This window comes from Psammomys obesus, unplaced genomic scaffold (assembly GCF_907164565.1).
Source record: "Psammomys obesus unplaced genomic scaffold, mPsaObe1.curated_primary_1811, whole genome shotgun sequence".
NCBI classification, from domain to species: Eukaryota; Metazoa; Chordata; class Mammalia; order Rodentia; family Muridae; genus Psammomys; species Psammomys obesus.
Window position 1 is genome coordinate 7,105,366 of NW_026590809.1, and position 22,488 is coordinate 7,127,853.

Genomic DNA, 22,488 nt, shown 5'->3' on the forward strand with positions numbered 1-22,488 from the left:
GTGTGTGTGTGTGTACCTCTGTGGGTACATGCACTTCTGTGCTGATGCCCAAGGAGGTTATGGAGGGTGACTGATACTCTGGAACTAGAGTTAAATTCAGTTGAATGAGTGCTGGGATCTAACTTGGGTTTTTTGCATTCTGAATCAGTGAACCATCTCTCCGGCCCCCACTCCCTTTTAGAGGAAAGATTAGGGTGAATAGACAGCTAAGACTGGACTACAAATATTAAAAATGAGAGATCTTTAATAAGTACAAAATTCTGTTTCTTTATACAACTGTAATAGCTTTGAATCAAACCACTAGGATTTATTTAAAAAACAAAATAAAACAATGATATAAAAACAGCAAGAAGGCCTGAATCCAAAGTTTTTCCTCTAATAGTACCAAATACCACAAGGTACAGATTATTATACAAATGTGTACAAATCTTTAATACAAATACAACAGGGCTAGGCTTCAAAGGAAAACAAACACGAAAAAGCCGATTCTCATCAGGAGTTCACTACTGTCTGTAGCAATGTCAATGGAGGACTGGCTGCTTCCTGTATTACACATGTCTTTCAAGTCTCTCCCTGATACCTTGTTTCTCACAGGAAACTTCCACAGGTTCAAATGAGGTTCTGACATGTTAGCTCAAATTTAAATTTCTGCTCTTCTTGATTTCAGTTCCCACATATTCCTGTTTCTTTCTCCATTTCCCAGATTAAATCTCAGAACTGCTCTGAGCTGCGAAAGGGATTTCACTTCCAGAACACCCGTGAGAAGCTCAGCCGTGACAGCACAGTGAGACTACGGGAAGGAATTAAATAGGATGCCAGCGGGCTACATGGTCCCCAAAGGTTTGCTATGATGCTGCCCTGTTCCATCTATGCCAGAGGAAGAAAGCATGGTTACCTCAGCTTGGTTTTGGCAGGGAAGGGAATCTCACACCAAGTTTTCCAAACAACCCTGGAGTGCTCAACTATCTTCTCTCTAATGGGGTCTGGTTCTTTGGGAACAAGGGTAGTTGGGAATGGTGACATTCCTTTGTATTTCACTTTTGTAACATTATTGAGGGCCATGAAGCTCCTTTCTGAGTCACAACACCTTAACATATGGATGACTTGGAGCTTTTAGACAGACATGAAGAAATGACAGATCTGTATGCTCCACATGCTAATGCTGGTGGAGGCTTGTTATTAAATTATATATACAGGAATTTACAGGATAAATTAAAATCTAAGAAATTCTAAAGAGTTAAATACACATAATTAAAATATACACACACACACATACAGATAAGCCTACTAGGAACAGAGCACATCTTTATGGTCCAACTGTGTGGAATGCAGAGCACAGTCTGTCCACCAGGGGAACCACAGCTGAACTGAGAACCACCTAGCAGTTAAGCGGCCGAATCTCTCAGGATTTGGGGGCCAACCAACACTGCCAATGAGAGATACCAGCTTTGGTTTTTGTAGACCAAGCCTTCTTGGCCAGCTAATGCAAGTGGCACCAACAGCTTTGGTATCTACAAGGTATTTCTCTGCTGCCAAGAATCACATAACTGAGGCAATAGATGGCACCCATGACTCTAAGGTACCAATAAAACTGGAAACGTGTTTAGTAGGAATTGGAATGAGTCTCCCCCTCAGTTCACCTAAGCTACCTCCACCTCCCCCCAGGTTGAAAACATTGTAGTCAGCTGGCCTCCTCCCACAGTCTTTACTACATTTCCGATTGTAAGACAGGTAAGGCAAATGGTCAGTGATGGGTCTGGAGGTACAACCAGCCTTGGGGGGAGGGGAAATCACATTTTTAGCTATCTATATGGAGATAAACATGGCACCCAGAGTAAGCCCCTAGTCCCCAAATTACACTGATTTTTAAGGCAGATTTTTTCACACAAAAAAATAATCCCAAGCCCACATTCATGCCAAAGTTTCCTTTTAGCTAAACCTTTGCCATTTCATAAAATTATTAAAAGCAAAGTAGTTATAATCCTATGTATATACTGTACATTATATATGTATATATAGATATAAAAATTTAAAACCTATACCCAGAGGTCAGTGGTGGATCTGGAACAGTCATATATATATACACACACACTCTAGCGAAGGGGTAGACAGGCTTCTGTCCCAGGCTTCTTTCTTGAAGGTCACAGTCCAGGCATGATGTACGCAATGTTGTCTAGCGTGTTTGACTGCAAACAAGGAGAAAGGGCTCAAATGTGGTACACTTTACTATAGTCCCCTGTCAGGGGACAGATGGGAAAGAAGTGGATAAGACACACCGGCACACTGCTGTCAGCTGCGCCAGGAGCGTCTCTGCTTGTGTCTCACATTAGTCCCAGTAGCAGGAAGAAGTTCTGTACTGTCTGTGAGATGCAGGTCCTCAAGGGCTAGGCTAGACTGCTTCTCTCTAATACAGTGTCCTGCTCTGTGGGACAATATGTAATGGGAATGCCATATGACTCATGAGTTAAATAGTGCTTGGCAGGTTGGGCTTTCTCAAAGACTCCAGCCCTAAAAAGTTAAGGAAAACAACAACAATAAAAACTCACCAGGACCTGTTTGGGACAGCCATTCAGTTCAGGTAGTTGTGTGGTCAGGCATGCCAAAGGGCCAAGAGCACAGATAATGGAGTCCAGGAGCACTGACAAGCTGCCAGACACTGCTACCATGCCCTGCAAGAAAAGCAGACAGCAACCCACACTCTCAGCTGCTCTTTCTGCTCAGCTTTTTTCCAGTTGGTAAGCAAGCTCTCAAGATCCATTTGCTGAGTCTCTGTCACCTGTACACTTCATTGATGCTGTACTTTCTCCCCAGTGCTGGTCTCTTTCACTCAAAATCTAAACTAGACTTTCTCAGAAGTAGGAACTCTATAATCATACCTACCCTACTCAACAACAACAACAAAAAACAAAAAACAAAACTCTGCAGTTCCAGGACAGGAAACTACAAATACTTCAGTGTCTACCAAGACATCTGGCTCATCTGCTCAGATGCTTGCTCTCTCTTCCTACCCCTGCTGTATACACCCCTGCCTCAACAGTTGAGTAGGAAGACTTCCAGATCTGTTTCTGAAGCAGGGCTGCAGGCCTAAAGTCTCAGTAGACGTCTTTCCATCTTTCTCTGCAAAAAAGACCCCAAGGGTGAGAACAGTGCTGTCTTCTGTATGCAATGTGTCTCTCCAGCTACTTACTCCATTCCCTTTCACTAGCCCTTTGGCTTCCTAACTGGGCACACTGCTTTCTCTTTCTCTCCCTTTGAGATAAGGTCTCAAGTTTTGTTTTAGCTCAGGCTAGCCTAGAACTCATTTTTTGAAACTAATAGCCATCTTCCTGATTGACTAGGCTCCTAGTAGTAGAACGACAGTCCTATGCACACCACCAATGCTAAGTGACACTGTTCTTTGACAGTCTTGTAACTGCTAACAGCAGTGCAGGAGAGCAGCATGGGGAGGGGAAGGTCAGTTGGGCTCTATTTTTGGTACTAATAGTTGTATAAATCTGTGATAATGAGGTTCAGGTAGAATAATGTCTACATTAGTGAGTTATGTAAATTAATGTTCCTGAAAGTGTGGTATGCAATTTCAGGTGACATGTAAGTGAACTTCAACTGTTTTAATAGTTACATATCCACTAGGCTGTGCATTGGATAAAAGTCATGGGGCTGGAAAGATGGTACAGGAGTTAGGAGCACAGGCTGTTCTAGAAGACTTGGGTTTGAGTCCCAGCACCCACATGGTAGCTTACAACCATCTATAAGTCTAGCTTCAGGAGAATGGATGTCCTGTTTTGGCCTCTATGGACACTGCATACTTCTGTACTCTCTCTCTGTCTCTGTCTTTATCTCACACATACACACAAAATGAGAAATGACTGCTAATGTGCTTGGAGTTGCTTTTTGAAGTAATTGTTTTAGAGACAGTTATGGGTCCAAAACTCTGAAGAGTATTAAAAGCCACTAAATCCTGCACTGTTGTAAAGGGTGAATTTTTGGCAAGTGAAACATTTTATTAAGGCTGTTGCAAAAAAGAAAAATGGGTAAGAGAATCTGTAAACCCTTCCCTTTCTGCTTGTGGTAGCCACACTTATCTGCAGTTTTCCTTCCACGGTTGTAGTTACTCAGGTTTTTTTGGGGGTGGGTGGGAAGGGGTTTGTTATAGTTTATTTTTGTATGCTGCAGGCTGCCTTCAAAGGTGTGATGCCCCTGCCTTAGCCTCTCAATGTCCACTGTGAGGGGTGTGCCCTCCACTCAGGCTCAACTCACAGTTCTAAACTGCATACAAGTTGTTGGAGCAGCATAATAAAGTCTCTGTCCTGGTGGACTGTGAGTGAACTTTACTCGGCATTCCATGCTGCACGCAGCTTGTTAGATGCTAGCAGCGATCTATCAACCATCAAAACTTTAGAAACAGCACTAACAATCAAGGTTCTCAGAAGCTACCAGGAGTATCCAAGTGTCTTTTCATGGTATTTTAATTTATTTGGGATTTTTTTTTCTTTTTAAAGAGTTATTTATTTTTTTATGTGCATTGGTGTTTTGCCTGTGAGGGTGCCAGAAGATCCTTTGGAGTTACAATCAGTTGTGAGCTGCCATGTGGGTGCTGGGAATTGAACCCAGGTCCTCTGTAAGAGTAGCTAGTGCTCCTAACCACTGAGCCATCTTTCCAGTCTGGGCTTTTTTTATTTTTTTTATTTTTTTCATTTTTGGAGACAGGATTTTAGTTTATAGCCCTAGCTAATCTTGAACTTGCAGCAATTCTGCTTAAGCCTCTCAAGATCTGGAATTACTGGTCTGAGCTGCCATGTCTGGCTTCCACTTAAATTTTTAAAAATTATTTTATATGAGCCAGGTAGTGGTGGCACATGCCTTTAAATCCAGTCCTCAGGAGGCAGAGGCAGATAGATCTGTGAGTTTGAGGCCAGCCTGATCTACAGACAGAGTTCCAGGACAGCCAGTGGTACACAGAGAAAAACCGGTCTTGAAAAACAAAAACAAATGATTATATGTATGCATGCTTTGCCAGCATGTATGTCTGTGCACCGAATGCATAGCTTAAAGAGGCTACAAGAAGGCATGAGATTTCCTAGAACTAGTGTTGTAGGCGGTAGTGAGCTTCCTTGTGGGAACTAATATTTGAATCCTGGTCTTTGTGAAGAGGAGTCAGTGTTCTTAACTGCAGAGATATCTCTCCAGGTCCTCCACTGAACTTTTATAGACTAAAATCCAGTTACAGGGTTTCTTCAATTGTTTTAGCACCACTGTTTCTATAGAATGGTATACCGGTATAAGCGCTAGAGCCAACAGGCAGACTCTAAATTTCTAGACATGTTCTCACCACACCATGGGTACCTGGCATTATTTTGCATAAAGTAGTTGCTCAGTAAATGAACAAATGGATCTAAATAGTGTAAGAAACAGGAATCCTGCTAATCAGTGCTGTGCTCACCTCTGTCTCCTGCAGGCGGTGTCCAATGAGGCTGAGAGACTCTCCCAACAACTGGAGATGAGCAGCAACATCAATGGGCTCTGTCTCAGGGGCTTTGGCTGGTGAGGCTGGCAAAAGCATTGTGGTGGGTGGGGACTTCTTTTGGGGTGACAGTATTCCCACAGAAGAAGCTAAGAATAGAAGGATGAAAATTTGCCTGTGGCCTTCAGTGTCACAAAACCAATAATTTTCCCTCTTGAAAACTATATACCAGGCATTAGCTAGCCTATCTTTGTGACCTAAAATTAGCCTGACTTCTTTTTGTGTGAACCATGAGATATTAGTAGTTTTACTTCCCAGCCCTTGGGGAGGCAGAGGCAGGTGAATCCCTGTAGACTAGGCAGCCTGGTTTACAAAGTGAGTCCAGAACAGCCAGGGCTACACAAAGAAACTCTGTCTCAAAAAACAAAACAAAAATAATAATTTCATTATATATATAAAAGATGTTTGCCTAACATGTCTCTGTACCCACATGTGTGTAGTGCCCACAGAGGCCAGAAGAGGGCATTGGATTCCCAGGAACTGGAGTTCTAGCCTGCTTTGAGCAAGGTACAGGCTGGGATTTGAACCCTAGTCCTTTGCAAGAACAGCTAGTGCTCTTAACTGATGAGCCATCTCTCCAGACCCTAGTTGTACATAATTAAAGGGTTTAAGAAAAACAAGCAAATGCATATGTGACTGAGAAAGCACCTAGAACACAAAGGCTTTAACATTCATGTTCTGGATTCTTTTTATTTGTATTTCTATTTATTTACTTATTGATTGATTGAGACAGCATCTCTCTGTGTAGGCTTGACTGTCCTGGATGCTTTTTATTTCTTTATTTTTATATCTGCCTATCTCTCTATCTATCTAATCTATCTATCGGGACATCGTCTCTTGTGTAGTGTTGACTGTCCTAGACTCACTCTGTAGACCAGGCTGGCCTCGAACTCAGAGAGATCATGGTCACCTTGCCCAGCTTCCTTTTTACTTTTTAAAGACAGGGTCTCAGTGTACAGTTTGCCATGTAGCTCAGGTAGCTTGAACTTGCTACTCTCTTGCTTGCTAGATTACATGTAGACAGAAGGCTCCATCCTTGATTTACTTTCTGGATCTTTACAGTAAAGTATGTGATTTCTTGCATTTTCTAAATTTGAACTACTTTTATGTAACCTGTAATATTCAGTAATACTTAGGGATCAAGGCCTACTTCTATTATAAGCTATTTGCTCTCCCAACTTCCTAGCAAGGAAGCAGAATCCACAGGGCTTTGGAGGAAATGTGTTGACAGCAGGAGTGAGAAGAGGCTGCTACCTCTGACTCTGACCGAACCTTCTGCACTGGAGGCTTTTCTTTTCACAGTTGTGGCTTCAGCTTTGTTCTGTTTGTGCTGCAGATACTGAGCCTTCTGCTTCCAGATCTGTAACAGAGCAGCCACACAGAATTAAAAAAGGATAAGTAGAAAGGAAGCAAGGAGCTAGGGAGAGGTGGAGAGAGGACAAATAGTAAGTCAAGTGGCTTTAAGGCTGATAGCTGATATGTTAACTACAAACATCCACTCCTCAGTGCTAAGGGTCTAGACTCAGGACTGTATTTCAATACACCAAGGTTAAACGTAGGTCACAGAGCAGAACACCTGGCTCAGTATAATGTCCTGTGCCTAACCACTTCCTCTGACCTTCTTGTCAATGGAAAACAGCAAGCTGTCAAGAACACTTTGGGTGGAAAAGAGTTGTTTCATCTAAAAAGGCCATTCTTTTAAGAATGGCAAGTCTTATTCTTCATTTGAAATGACTAGGACGTAACTACATATGATTCAGTAGTGACTATTATTGTCTTCACTGACTATCACTGGCTCTTGTATTTTTTGTTTTTTGAGACAGACTTGTGACATAACCCAAGTTGGTCTTGAATCCTTAACCTTCATGTCTGTCTGCTAAGCACTGGAATTAAAAGCACGAGCCACCCATTCCCAGAAGTCGTTTTAGTTCTTCGGAGGAGGGTACATTGCTAATAGTTGATGAGGCTAGGGACCCAGAGTCTGGCTAAGGGAATCCCATGCTTTTATCTAGAAGGTGGTAGTCCTCAAACACCAGACCATGACTGACTGGCATTTGCAGTAGGGTGCTGTGACTTTAGAAATATCTTAATTAACTGGACTCTTTTTGTCTACTTAAATCTGGTTTGGGGGACAGTGGATAGACAGTAGAGTCAGACAGTCTCCTTACAGCAAGAGCAGCCTGACAACAGTGGCCATGTCCTCTGCTAACCACCTCTACTTTCTCATTGTTCTCAGTGTGTGTCTGGCAGGCAAACACAAAACAAAACAAAACAAAACAAAACAAAACAACAATAAAAGCTACATAAGAAAATACACTTACCAGTTTGTCTTTTTCTGGCAACTGCTTCCATACTTCAGCCAATTTTTTACTAAGTTCTCCAAAATCTGATATAAGAGTTAAAGAAAAACAAACAAACAAAAAAACAGAAATGTAAGAAAACAGAAGTCTGGGGAAACAACCTAGAAAAGGGTTTGGTGGAACAGATTTCTTCCTTTTTTTCCCCAAGTCAGGGTTTCTCTGTGTAGCCCTGGCTGTCCTCTATCTCAGAGATCCGCCTCCCAAGTGCTGGGATTAAAGGCGTGCACCGTCATGCTTGGCAATGTCTAATTTTTCACAGCACCTCTGTTGAGTGGACAGCCATTTTATACATAAGCTCAAGGAGCCAGACACATAAATTGACCAGTGTAGGGTCAGGGCAGTGTCTACTCATCTCACTCAGTGAAAAGCACCAACACTACGAGGGAACTCAAGGAAAAGCCTTGAAAATAAAATGGATACTTTGCATATTTATGTGCACTGATGGGGTTACAGGCAAGGGCCTGGCTCTTATATCTATTTCATTTATACTTTCCTCTTTCATTAGTTAAGAAACACATAATGGGAAGATGGCTTGGGTACAGTGGTTGCCATATAACCCAGAGGACCTGAATTCTGATTCCCCAAAACTGTAAATGTGAAATCTTACACAAATGTAAAAGCCAGGTATGGCCGTGCATATCTAGAATCTCAGCACTGTAGAAACACAGGGAAACTTGGAGTTCACTAGCCATCTAGCCCAGTAGAATAGGTGAGTTCTAGGTTAAATGAGAGACTCTGCCTCAAAAAGTAAAATGAGGTCACAAAATGGCTCTGAGAGTAAAGGCACTCACCACTAAGCTTGATGAGCTTAAGTTTGGTCCTTGGGACATACATGGGGCAGAAAACTGACTCCTAGAGTTATCCGCTGACCTCCATGGCCTGTGTGCACATACGTACACAAACAAAATAATACATAAGACTCAATAAATAAAGTAGAGGTAGGCATAGTAGTGCACATCTTTGATTCCAGGCAGGAAGAGGCAGGTGGCTCTCTGAGTCCAAGAACAGCCTGATCTACATAGGAAGTTAGTTCTAGGATGGCCAGAGCTACATGATAGGGAAAAAAAAAAAAAAAAACTACTAATAAATAAAAATGAAGTGGAAAGCACTTGATAAAAAGATAGCTGATAAGAATGTCTGGTCTACACACACACATCCCTCTTTTATACTTAGGGTGAACTAAAGGATTTGCAGAACTGAGAAAATACATCTGTATTCTGTTTGAGACAGGGGCATACGCTGTAGCATAGGCCATGGTTGCTGCCCCCCTGGGATTACTGGCATGAACTACAGCAGCTGGTTTCATTTTGTAGTCTAATGCTACAAAGGGAAGCTACCTAATGATCAAATTAATTAAATGTACTGCTTCAGAGAGTAGAAAGTAAAAAACAAAACAACCCAAAAAACAGTAAAACAAAACCCAAAACTCAGGTTCTTACCTATACCTGGATGGTCAGCCACAATGGTTACCCGATACTCTTTACAGAACACCTGGTAGGCAGACATGTTCTTTTTTTTCGGCTAGTGCCACAAAGAAAACAGAATAGGGCAAAAGTTGATTAGGAGCCAACTAGTATATTGTCAGTATTCTCCAGTTAGGGAAGAGTTTCACCCTACAAACCAGCCTCACTCAAGAGGATAATTTTACTTATTACCATTATATAACATTATATATATTATACATATATAATATAACATTACCATGTTACTCATTACCCAGAGGTCAGCATTAGCTATAACTTTGGAGGTAAAAGTTACATGCTATAAAGCATCTGTGAAAACCTTCATTATTATGTAAAAATATCATACTGCATATTTCTTTGAGCATCAAGTACTAACAAAATAAGATCTTTATCCTCTCCTGAGGAGACTAATTTTCTCATTCTTGAGATTTAGAATCACAGACTTCCTTTTCTTTTTTTGGTTTATGGAGACAGGGATTCTCTGTGTAGCTTTGGCTATCCTAAATTGCTTTGTAGACCAGGCTGGTCTCAAACTCACAGAAATCCACCTGCCCCTGCCTCTGCAGTGCTGGGATTACAGGTGTGCATCACCTCACCTGGATGCCTTTCTTTTTTTGAGACAGGGTTTCTCTGGGCAGCCTTTGGTGTCCTATGTCCTGGAACTCTGAAGACTAGGCCTGCCTCTGCCTCCACCTGTCTCTGCTCCTTGAGTGCTAGGATTAGAGGTGTTTTTCTCAACAAAACACCAATGGAAATCTGAGAGAACCAACCCAAAAACAAAATGAAAGAACTGGGAAAACCAACCAACCAAAACCCTCTGTACTTTCTTCCTGTAGAAGCTTCAAACTATGATGATCCTCTAACAGCCCCTTCTGGTCTTATAGTCAGTCTAACACAAACCAACAATTCACACTTTCAAAGCTTCAGGCATCTGGTTTGCCTTACGAGTCAGATTTGTTGGGGCTGGAGATATGGCTCAGAGTTTAAAAGGACTCTGCTCGAGTTCAATACCCAGCAACCACATGGAATGATATCTGGTGCCCTCTTCTGGTGTCTGGTGCCCTCTTCCCTCTTCTGGTGTGCAGGCGGAACACTGCGCACTAATAAATAAAGCTTTAAAACTTTGCTTTAAAAAAAAAAGAAGAGTCAGATTTGTGACTAAAACCCAAGGAACTACAAACATGTCCCTTGAGTCACTTCACAGAGCAGTTGGTCTGGGCAGGGAAAAGCTCAACTGCTTTCTTTACTGCCTTGGTCATCCACACTTAGCTACACTATCACCGTGTTCTGTCAAGAGTCTCTGCTGACTTACTTGCATGCCCAGCCTCCCCACCCCATTTGTACAAGTCTATACATTTTCACATCTTTCCCTCCTGCAGAATCTATCTCACTGCTAAATACTGAGATACGAGGAAGAGAATGTATATGAAAACTTCTATTATGGACCTTGCAATAGGCATTTAAACAACGTCGTCTACATGTGGTACAATATTGTTACTTTCCCCCTAGCTCCAAAGCCACTTAGGGTTTAACATAAAGTATCTCCATAAAACTAATCATAATTCTTGGTCAACATCCAAATTCATGAATTGAAGGAAAGTCCTCCTGTTATAGAGGACTTTATTCATTATAGAGCAAACAAACTGGTATTTATCAAATAATTATACCAGGTAATGGTATAACAGCATGAGCGTGAATCGCAAATCTTATTCTCAGGAAGTTAAAAACATCAACTGTGAGCCAGACGTGGTGGTGTATGCCTTTAATCCCAGCACTCAGGGAGGCAGACTGAGTTTGAGGCCAGCCTGGTCTACAAAAACCTGAATTTGATCTTGGGGTTCATACGATGGGAGAAAAGAACCAATTCTTGCAAATTGTCCTTACACATACTCACAAACAAATGTAATGCGCACCCACCTCTCCGCCCCCCCCCCCAAAAAAAACCCCAAACTCACAGAACTCTTGGATAACACAGTAGAAAATCTCCACGACCTAGGGTATTTTAGATAAGATACCCCAGCAGAAAGAACTGTAAGTGGAACTTTTTTAAAATAAACATCAATCTGGGTGTGGTACATGCCTGAATTCCAGTATTTGTGCAATAGAGGCAGAAAGATCAGGGGTTCAAGGCCAGCCTCAGCTCTTAAAACCACCGTCAAAAAACAAAAAACCTTTGACTCTTTTGTTCTGCAGAAGTCACTGTTAGAAGAATGAGTCCACACAGCAGGAAAAAGCACTTACTAAGACCTATCCTGACCAGGTACTGTTACCCAAAATGCACAAAGAACTCCAAAAACCAACAAGAAAATAATATAAACTGGGTTAAAGCTAAAAGACACCTCACCAGGAAAGAAAAGCTGACAGTAAATGAACACAGATGAAGATGTTCCACATGTCATCAGAGAAGTACGTATTAAATAGAAACACTAATAAGATGACTGACCATACTTGAGACTCCAAGGATGTAGAACGACAGCTCTTTTCAGGCGCAGTAGACAATTTTAAGTGAGCAGTCCTTCAGCACCGCCGACCAGACACCCAAGATGAAAGGAAATGCCTTTACAGGCTTTAGAGGGGAGAGGTTTCTGAGCTTAGAGGGAGGAGTCCATGTCTAACATAACAGTAAAGTCACTAGATAAGGATATAAGGTTTTAATTCAGAAAGTTATTCTGTTGTCCCACCCTGCCTTGTGGCTGCTGCATGGTAGGACTTTAGCTCAATAGGGAGGGTCCTAGATGAATATAAGGTGTGGCCCACCTCCTCCCACAGAGGTACCAGTATATGCAGAGGGGATGCAGAATGGGACAGTCACTTGAAGACAGTAAAGTGATTTCTCTTAAAGTAAATACACCTCATCAGACAGTCCTTCATGCTTTTTGGCATTTACCCACTGGAGCTGAGAACATTTCTCCACATAAAATAGAAACATGGATGTCTATAGAAGCTTGATTCTCAATTGCCCAAACTTGAGAGCAACCCAGGCAGCCTGCAGTTGGTGAACAAATGAACTGTGGTTCAACCAAACAACAAAGCACTATTTAGAACTGAGAGGACAAGAGACAAATTTATATTATACCCCCCAAAGGCCACTTACAAATGATTCTAATTATGTGGCATTCTGAAAAAGGCAAAATATAAAAACAAACAAAAAATGAGGTGATTGTAAACAGGTGAAGAATTAAGATTTTTAGGGTAGTTAAAAGTATCTTGTGTAAACAAGGTATGTGGCCTATGCCTTTAATCCCAGCACTTGGGAGGCAGAGGCCTCTGAGAGTTCGAGGCCAGCCTAGTCTACAGAGCCAGTCCAGGACATCAAGGCTACACACAGAGAAACCCTGTCTCAAAAAACAAAAAGTATCCTGTGATGCTACAATAGGAGATGGAGCATTTTCCACACTCATAGAATGAACAACACTGAGTGCATATGCAGTTACACTATGGGCTTGGATGAAGCTATGTCAGTCTGAGTTTAGGTTAATCAGCTGTAACAGGCATGCTGGTGCGTGGGATGTTGATAGTGGAGGAGGCCATGTATGTGTGGGATAGGAAATACATGGCATATGCCTACATTTTCTTCTCAATCTGAGAGACCAAAAAAGATTAAAAATTAGCAGCTATTATTAATTAAGGCCTGAACTATGTGGGCGGAGGAGTCTAGTAATGCCCTGAGGGAATTCTTACTGCATTCTTTTCCCACCCACTAGAGATAACAGTTGCTAGGAAACTGGCCCATCCCCCTAGGGAGGGACACCAGGTCATTAAGGTCTGGGAACCTTCCTATAGCCAATCAATTAAAAATGTAGCATTTTGACCAACAGATGCTTGCCAGGCAGGAATCGCCCCTGCCTTGGGCGTGCTGGGAGGGACCAGAATCTTTAAATGACCCAACTAACCTGGGCACCCGCACTCAGCTCCCACCACTTCGGCGTTGGTGGGTGTGGGCCCAAGCTGCAGCTTGTAATTTACAATAAAAAGAACCTCATGTATTTACAGCGGAGTCTAGTTATTCCTGGTCTTTTGGGGTTCGTGAACTGGGCAGAACAAATCTTGCTGTGATTCCAAAAAACTTAACTAATTTTTTTTTCTTCTTTTTTTGAGATAGGCCTTGGCAGGCCTGGAACTCACTATGTAAACCTGGCTGGCCTGGAACTCAAAGTAATCCACCTGCCTCTGTCTTAGAAGACCTAAGCAAAGAGTACTGCTAGTTCAAGGCCAACCTGAGCTACATAAGACATCTCAAGGAAACTAAGAGTAAAACAAACCCCCAAACGAAAGTAAAACAAAGTGAAGAAAAACAACAACAACAAAAAAACCCCAAACCCCACAAAACCATGGCAAACATTAGACATAAAAGTAGAACATTAGAATGGAATATGAGAGAAAAAAAATTGTCCCATGGATTGTACAACTACAGGAAACCAAATGCCAATCTTGAATAAACTTCAGGTGGGAGTGCCATCAGATGACCATTCAACTTGAGTCTTTTGAGATCCCAAGCACAGGAGCAGGTTTCCATTTTACAGATCTGGGTGGGAACTAAGGGATGCTGTTTTAAACCACTAAGTTATCGATAGTCTATAAATTATGCTGCAGTAGTAATTGAGTGGCTCTTTCATTCCCTCTGTACATTTAAAAATAGAAGCTGTGGCATCCAGGAAGCTAATACAAACTTTCCTAAACATAGAAACTGTTCTGGCGGAGGACTGAGTGAAAATGTTTGACTAACAAGAGACTAAACAAGGGAAAACCTGGACTTACAGAATTTTAATTTAAATAATAAAGGTCAGCTGGGGAGGTGTTATACCCAGCATTTGGGAGACAAAGGCAAGCAGCTGTATTACTATTGAATCCAGGCCGGTTCCTAGTACCGACTCTGGCCAGAAAAACAAGTAGATTAATATTAACTGCAGATCTTCACCTCTTCCTCCATTCCTCTAAGTCTCATCTCCTGAGTCTCATCCCTAGGTCTTTAGTAGACCTACTGTTGTGGCCTCTCCTCACTCTGCCCCATTCCCAGGTGACTAAGCAGACACTGGTGGACCCCTGATATCCTCCCAGCCCTTTTTTGTTCTTAATTGTCAGCTCCTAATACCCAGAAACTCATTTTACATGGAAACCCCAGTGGCCTCACCTATCAGGACCCTAATTCCCTACCAGACAGATACAGCCACTATAGTCTCCCAAGAACCAGAGTGGAAACAGAAACCAAGGACCAAAACACCCACCCCCAAAATACAAGACCAGATAACAGCCCCTAGAATTACAATATTCTCAAACCTAGACGGTTAGATGCCAGCATAAACACACAGTAACTGTCAAAACAGTATGTCTCCAATGGAGCTCAACAATGCTACCACAGCAATCCCTGAATAGTCCAACATAGCTGAAGTACAAGAAAAGGACCTTAAGCAGCCTTTATGAATATGATAGCAGTCCTTAGAGGGGAAATGAATAAATCCCTTAAAGAAATCTTTAAGAGAACAAACAATGGAAGAAATTAATAAAACAGTTCAAGACCTGAAAGTGGAAACAGAATCAAATAAAGAAAACCCAAATTGTGGAATTCTGGAAGTAAAAAATTTAAGACTTGAACAGGAACCAGAGGCAAGCCTCGCCAACACAATATAAAACATGGAAGAAAGAATCTCAGGCACTGAAGACACGACAGGAGAAAGTGGATACACGGGTCAAAGAAAATGTTAAATTTAAAAACTACTGGTACAAAACATCCAGGAAATCTGGGACACTGCAAAAACACCAAATCTAAGAATAATAGGAATAGAGGAAGGAGAAGAAACCCAGGTCAAAGGCACAAAAAATATTTTCAACAAAAGCACATAAGAAAGTTTCCCTAACATAAAAAAGGAGATGCCTATCAAAGTAGAAGAAGCAAACAGAAAACCACATAGGCTAGACCAGAAAAGGAAGTCCCCTCAGTACATAATAATCAAAACAATAAACATATACGCCAAAGAATATTAAAAGCAGCAATAGAAAAAGACCAAGTAACATACAAAGATGAACCTATCAGAATTTACATGACTTCTCAATGAGGACTTTAAAAGCCAGAATGGCCTGGACAGATGTGCAATAGACTCTTAAGAGACCACAGACTACTATAGACAACAAACTTTCAATCACAATAGATGGGAAAAAAATAAGATATTCCATAATAAAAGCAAATGTAAGCAATAACTATAAAAAATTCCAGCCCTACAGGAGGCTCTTGAATAAAACTCCAGCCTGAAGAGCTTAACCACACCAAAGGAAACACAGCGAATAAATAACCCCAGACCAGCAAATCAACAGAATGGAAGCACCCTCCCCCAACAAAATATCAGGAAAAAACAAACACTGCTTGGTATCTCTCAAAATCAGTGGTCTCAATTCCCTAACAGAATGGATGGGAAAACAGGATTCATTCTTCTGCTGCATCCAAGAGATGCACCTTAACATCAAGAATAGACATCAACCTCAGGATAAAAGAATGGAAGGAGACATTCGAAGCAAATGGGCCTAAGAAGCAAGCTGGTGTAGCCATTTTTAATATCTGACATTTCAACCCAAAACTTATGAGGATAGGGAAGGACTCTACATATTCAAAAGAAAAATCCACCAAGAGGACACTGTAGTTCTTAACATCTATGTACCAAACACAGGGGCATTCAAGTTCATAAAAGAAGCACTAGTACAGCTTCAATCACAATACTGATCCTCACAGTGATAGTGGGAGACATCAATACTCCACTCTCAGCAATAAACATCATCCAGACAAAAGCTAAACAGAGAAATGCTGGAGCTCACAGACATCATAAACCAAATGGATCTTAATAGACTTAACAGATATTTATAGAACATTTCACTTAAACACAAACACATTCTTCTCAGCACCTCATGGAACCTTCTCCAAAACTAATCACATACTCCAACACTAAACAAAAATTTGAAATAATACCTTGCATCCTATCTGACCACCACGGGTAAAAGCTAGATATCAACAACAGAAACAACAAAGTTTATAAACTCATGAAAACTGAACTCACTATTGAATTAAAAATGGGTCAAGACAGAAATTAAGAAATGAAAGCCTTTCATAATGAAAGTGGTTCCAAGAGGCAAGAACATAGCACTGAGTGTCTACATAAAAAAATTGGAAAGATCTCAAATAGCAACTTAACAGCATACCTGAAAGTTCTAGAGAGGAAAAAAAAAAAAAAAGAGAGAGAAAGAAATCACACCCCCAAAAATTTAGGAGATGGCAATAAATAATCAAACTGAGGGCTGAAATCAATAAAATAGAATCAATGATAACAAAGAATCAATGAAATAGTTTTTTAACAACAACAACAACAAAAAATGAGTAAGATTGAAACACTCTTACCCAAATGAACTAAAAAGCAGAAAGAGAATATCCAAATTAACAAAATCAGAAATGAAAAGAGGGACATAACAACAGACACAGAAATCCAGAGACTCAGAAGGATGTACTTTAAAAACCTGTACTCCACCAAACTGGAAAAACCTAACAGAAATGAATAATTTGGTTGATATGTACCATTTTAAAAAGTTAAATCAAGATCAGAAAATCAATTTAAACAAACTCCTAGTGAAACAGAAAAGTCACTAAGTTTCCCAACTGTTGATTACGGTGGCCTGTAATCCCAGCACTTGCAAGGCAGACGTAGGCCTCTTCCACCTCAAGGACAGCCTGGGATGTTATACAGAGAAACCCTGTTACAAAACAAAACAAAACAAAGCAAAACAAAACAAAACAAAACAGGTCTCCCAAGCTAAAAAACAAAAACTAAAACCAAAAAGACCCACCCAGGGCCAGATGGCTTTAGTGCACAATTCCATCAGACTTTCTAAGAGCTAATGCCAATACCGCTCAAATTATTTCACAAAATAGAAACAGAAGGAACATTGCCCAATTCATTTCACAAGGCTACAGTTACCCTGATAACAAAATCACATAAAGACCCAACAAAGAATACTGCAGATCAATTTCCTTTATGAACCATATATGCAAAAATACTCAATAAAAACTTGTAAACTGAATCCAAGAACACATCAAAAAGATTACCCACCATGATCAAGTATGCTTCATCCCAGGGATACAGGGCTGGGTCCATATATGAAAATCAGTAAATGTAATCTACTATATAAACAAACTGAAAGTCAAAACCGTATAATCACATCACACAAGTGCAGAAATGGCCTGTAACAAAACCCAATACTCCATTCATGATAAAAGTCCTGGAGAGATTAAGGATAAAAAGGATGGACCTCAACATAAGGCAGTTTACAACAAGCCAACATTAACTGAAATGGAAACAAACTCAAAACAATTCCATAAAAAAAAATCCATTAAAATCAGAAAAAGGCAAAGTTGTCCTCTCTTTCCATATCTATTCAATATAGTACTTGAAGTTTTAGCTGTGGCAGTAAGACAACTAACTGAAGGAGATCAAAGGGATACAAATTGGAAAGGAAGAAGGTTCTTTATTTGTAGATGATATGATAGTATATATAAGTGACCCTAAAAATTCCATTGGGGAACTCCTATACCTGATAAACATCAAATGTGGCTGGATCAAACTTAAAAAAACCAGTAGCTCCTCTATATACAAATGACAAATGGACTGAAAAATAAGTCAAGGAAAGAATATCTTTCACAATAGCTGCAAATAATAGAAAACATCTTGGGGCAACTCTAACAAAGAAAGTGAAAGACTTGACTGATAAAAACTTCAAGTCTGTGAAGAAAGAAATTGAAGGAGATATTGGGAGATAGGAAGATCGCCCATACTCAAGGATTGATAGGATTAATATAGGAAAAATGGCCATCATACCAAAAGCAATCTACAGATTCAACACAATTTCCATCAAAATAACACCATTCTTCACAGATCTTGAAAAGGTAATTTTCAGCTTCATATGGAAACACACACACCCCAAAACAAAACAACAACAACAAAAAAAACAGAATAGGTAAAACAATCCTGAATAATAAAAGAACTGTGAGGTATCACTTTCCCTAATTTCAAGTTGTACTACAAAGCTATAGTGATAAAAACAGTATGGTATTAGCACAAAAAAAAAAAAAAAAAAAAAACACATTGATTAATGGAATCAAAGTGAGGACCCAGACATAAATCCTGGGACACCTGATGTTTGATAGAGTCCAGAAATACAAATTGGAAAAAGATAGTATCTTCAACAAATAGTGCTTCTCAAACTGGACTGCTGTGTATAGAAGAATCCAAATAGATCATACTTATCACTCTGTACAAAACAACTCCAAATCTACCAAAGACCACAACATAAAGACAGGTAAATAACCTTATAGAAGAGAAAGGGGAATAGCCTTGAATGCACTGGCACAGAAGACTTTCTCAACAGAACCAATAGCACAGGTACTAATATCAACAATTAATAATCATGAAACTGAGAACAACAAAGACACAACATACAGAATTAGAAAAATTTTTAATCAACTACACATCCAATGAAAGGCTGATATCCAAAATACATAAAGAACTAAAAAGCTAGATATCAAGAAAACATATAGCCCAATTTAAAAAATAGAATACAGGGAACAGGGACTGTCTCTGACATGAACTCAGTGGCTGGCTCTTTGACACCTCCCCCTGAGTGCGGAGCAGCCTTGCCAGGCCACAGAGGAGGACAATGCAGCCAGTCCTGATGAGACCTGATAGGCTAGGGTCAGATGGAAGGGTAGGAGACTTCCCCTATCAGTGGACTTGGAGAGGGGCATGGGAGGAGATGAGGGAGGGAGGATGGGATTGGGAGGGAATGAAGGAGGGGGCTACAGCTGGGATACAAAGTGAATAAACTGTAATTAATATAAAGAAATAAAAATTTAATTAAAAAATAGAATACAGATCTAAACAGAGAATTCTCCATAAAGAAACACAAATGGCTGAGAAACACTTAAAGAAATCCTTAGCCATCAGAAAAATGCAAATCAAAACTATTTTTAGATTCCATTTTACACATGTCAGAATGGCTAAAATCAATAAAACAAGTTCAAGCTAGTGAAGATGTGGAGTAAGGGGAACACTCATACATGGCTGGTAGTGGGAGTGCAAACTTCAACAGCCACTATGGAAATAAGTGTGGTGGTTCTTTAGGAAGATGGGAACCAATCTACCTCAAATTTCAGCTATATACCCAAAAGACATTTCATCTTACCACAGACACTTGTTCAACCATGTTCACTGCTAGTAGCCAGAAACTAGAAACAATTCAGATGTCCCTCAACAGAAGAATGGATAAAGAAAATATGGTACATTTACACAACATTTACACAACTGAGCCATTTAAAAAAAAAAAAAAACATCATGAAATTCACAGGTAAACTAGAACTAGAAAAAAAAAAATCTTGAGGTATCCAAGACCCAGAAAAACAAATGTGTGTATTCACTTATATGAAGGTACTACTGTTAAGTCAATGATAACCAAGCTACCATACAACCACAGAGGTCAGGGGCAGAGTAAGGGATCTGAGTATAGATAGATGTCATTAGGAAAGGGAACTAGAATAAACAGTTATGGATGGGATGGTTGGAGGCTGGAATGGAAGGCTAAACTGGGGAGGATGAAGGAAGAGGAGGGATGAGGGAGGGAATATAAAGAGTGACAGCTAAAATTCAGGGCAATTTGAGTGGTGCTATGGATACCTAATACAGTAGAAGCTTCCTAACACACACTACAGTGATCTAAATGAAATTGCCAAATAACGGGGAAACATCTCTTGTCACCAAATGAAGCTTCCAGTACTGGAACTGGGTTATATCTAATTAAATTGTTGACCAAAGGGGTCCAATGGAAATCCCCAAACAATCCAGGCTGTTAACAAGACTACAACTTGTTATCCACAAACTGACAGCAAGGCCTCATTGTTGAAGACAACACAGATACAACTCATGAACATGAAGGTTGGCTGGTGCCTATGTGGAACCTTCACCCGCACATGGTAGTGTCTTTGGCATAGGAAGGTACTTTGCATGGTACAGAGAGATGTAAACACAAACCTTTGACCTATAATGGTGCAAGATGTGCTGGGGCAATAGAGGCATAAAGCTTGTGGGAGTGGCCAGCCAGTGTCTTACTTGACTTCAGGTCTACTCCATCAGATGGAGCCCATACTTGACACTGCTTGGGAGACCAAGAACCAGAAAACAGCTCAGGACCTAGGGTAAAACTCAATAATACTGGTCTAAAAAAAGGAAAACAAATCAAAGCTCAATGGTGGATAAAATGATTCCTAATGACATTCTACTATACTCATAGATCAGTGCCTTGCTCAGCCATCATCTGAGAAGCTTCTTCCTGTAGCAAATGGGGACAAATGTAGATACCCATAGCCAGACACTATACAGAAAGCAAGAGGCCTCGGACCACTTAGTCCTAAATGGGATCTTCATATCAAATCTTCCCCTCAGGGCTCAGGAAAACCCCATGGAAGAGGAGGCAGAAAGTGTGTAAGAGCCAGAGGGGATGGAGGACACCTTGAAAATAAGGCCTTCTAAATCAACATGATCAAAGCTTATACGAACTCAGAGACTGAGGCAGCATGCTCAGGGTCTACATGGATCTGTACCGGGGGCTCTGCATATTTTGTGTTTAACAGAGCCCTTGCTGTCCTGAACTCACTTTGTAGACCAGGCTGGCCTCAAATTCAGAGATCTGCCTGCCTTTGCTTCCAGAGTACTGGGATAAAAGGTGTGTACTACCACCACCCAGCCAGGTTACTGTTTTTATGGGATTCCAGAGTGTGCCAAAGAGTGGGTTTCCGGTTCTTGTGCCTTTTCGTGGGCTATTTTTCTTTGGTCTTGTCCAACTCTGATGTGGTATTTATTTTCCTTCTTATATCTGATTTTGTTGTATCTTTAAATTATTCCTTAGAAGGCAATTTTTTCTTTCTTTTTTTTCAATGGCTTATTTATTTATTTATTTATTTATTTATTCATTCATTTATTTATTTATTTCATGTGCACTGCCGTTTTGCCTACATGTATGTCTATATGAGGGTGTCAGACCATCTGGAGCTGGAATTACAGACAGTTGTAAGCTGCCATATGGATTCCAGGAACTGAACCCGGTCCTTTAGAAGGAGCGCAAGTGCTCTTAATCAAATGAGCTATCTCTCCAGTTACCTGCCTATTTGTTTTCTAATGACAGGGAAAGGATTTGGAAAGAAAGGGAGTGGATTTGGATAGCAGGGGAGGTGGGGAGAAATTGGGAGTATATGGAAGGGAACACATAATCAGTATGTGTGAAAAAATTATTTTCACTGAAAAGAAAAAAGCAAACAAGCATACACAAAGTAAATAAATAAAAATAAAAATAAAAAATAAAGGACTGGGCTAGCAAAATGGCTCAGCAGTTTAAGGTACTTGCTGTCAAGCCTGAGGATAGACCTAGTTCAGTTCCTGGGGACCACACTATAAAAAGAGAGAAGCAACTCCAGCATACACACCAACACACACACTAAGTAATAAGAAAGGAGTAAAGGTCCCATTTCCAACATTCTTCTAGTGACCCAGTCCCATTTAGAGATGTTCCAGGGGTGCTCTAGAAGCTGTGGCTACTGAGCAGCAGCTTTATTATTATTATTTGGTTTTTCAAGACAGGGTTTCTCTGTGTAGCCCTGGCTGTCCTGGACTCACTTTGTAGACCAGGCTGCCTCAAACTTACAGGGATCTGTCTTCCTTCACTTCTCAGAGTGGTGGCGTGCACCACCAGCTCAGCAGCAGCTTTATAGCTCTGAATTAGGAAAAGATTTATTTTGTTTTAAATTACATGTACATGCATGTGTGTGTCTGTGTGTATTCTGAGCTAGCATACATGCAACTGCATGCATGTATGGACATGTAGAATACCAGTGTAGAAAGAAGTGTCTGCTTCCCTGGAGTTGGAGTTACAGGCAATTTAGGAGCTGAATACAAGTACTCTGCAGAGCTGTGTGTGAACTGCTAAGCATCTCTCTAGCCTCATTCCTAAATGTGTCTTAACTAAGACCTTTCTTTTTAAATACCTTTATAGGGACCAAGATAAAACAGTGCCATCATACACACACACACACACACACACACACACACACACACACACACACACA

The 22,488-nt window shown here is 40.6% G+C and overlaps 1 protein-coding gene and 1 long non-coding RNA gene across 7 annotated transcripts in view; one reads left to right on the forward strand and one right to left on the reverse strand.

Moving 5' to 3' along the window:
• Window positions 1-22,488, forward strand: part of LOC129678285 (uncharacterized) — a 32,568-nt gene that overhangs the window by 1,471 nt on the left and 8,609 nt on the right. For 2 of the 3 annotated variants that reach the window (XR_008720342.1, XR_008720344.1), the window contains exons 2-4: window positions 704-840; window positions 5,456-5,541; window positions 9,968-10,437. This is a non-coding gene — a long non-coding RNA (uncharacterized LOC129678285). Of the gene's footprint in view, window positions 1-703; window positions 841-5,455; window positions 5,542-9,967; window positions 10,438-22,488 lie in introns of those variants that run through there. The other variant, XR_008720343.1, reaches the window with a different exon arrangement.
• The window catches only part of Hmgxb4 (HMG-box containing 4), a 37,793-nt gene continuing 16,138 nt past the window's right edge, over window positions 834-22,488 (reverse strand). For 3 of the 4 annotated variants that reach the window (XM_055609018.1, XM_055609021.1, XM_055609020.1), the window contains 6 exons: window positions 9,321-9,402; window positions 7,843-7,907; window positions 6,776-6,881; window positions 5,441-5,610; window positions 2,547-2,669; window positions 834-2,186 (listed from right to left, as the gene is read on the reverse strand). In XM_055609018.1, coding sequence (XP_055464993.1) covers window positions 2,142-2,186; window positions 2,547-2,669; window positions 5,441-5,610; window positions 6,776-6,881; window positions 7,843-7,907; window positions 9,321-9,402 — 591 coding nt within the window. In that variant the 3' untranslated portion in view covers window positions 834-2,141. The remainder of the gene's footprint in view (window positions 2,187-2,546; window positions 2,670-5,440; window positions 5,611-6,775; window positions 6,882-7,842; window positions 7,908-9,320; window positions 9,403-22,488) is intronic. The other variant, XM_055609019.1, reaches the window with a different exon arrangement.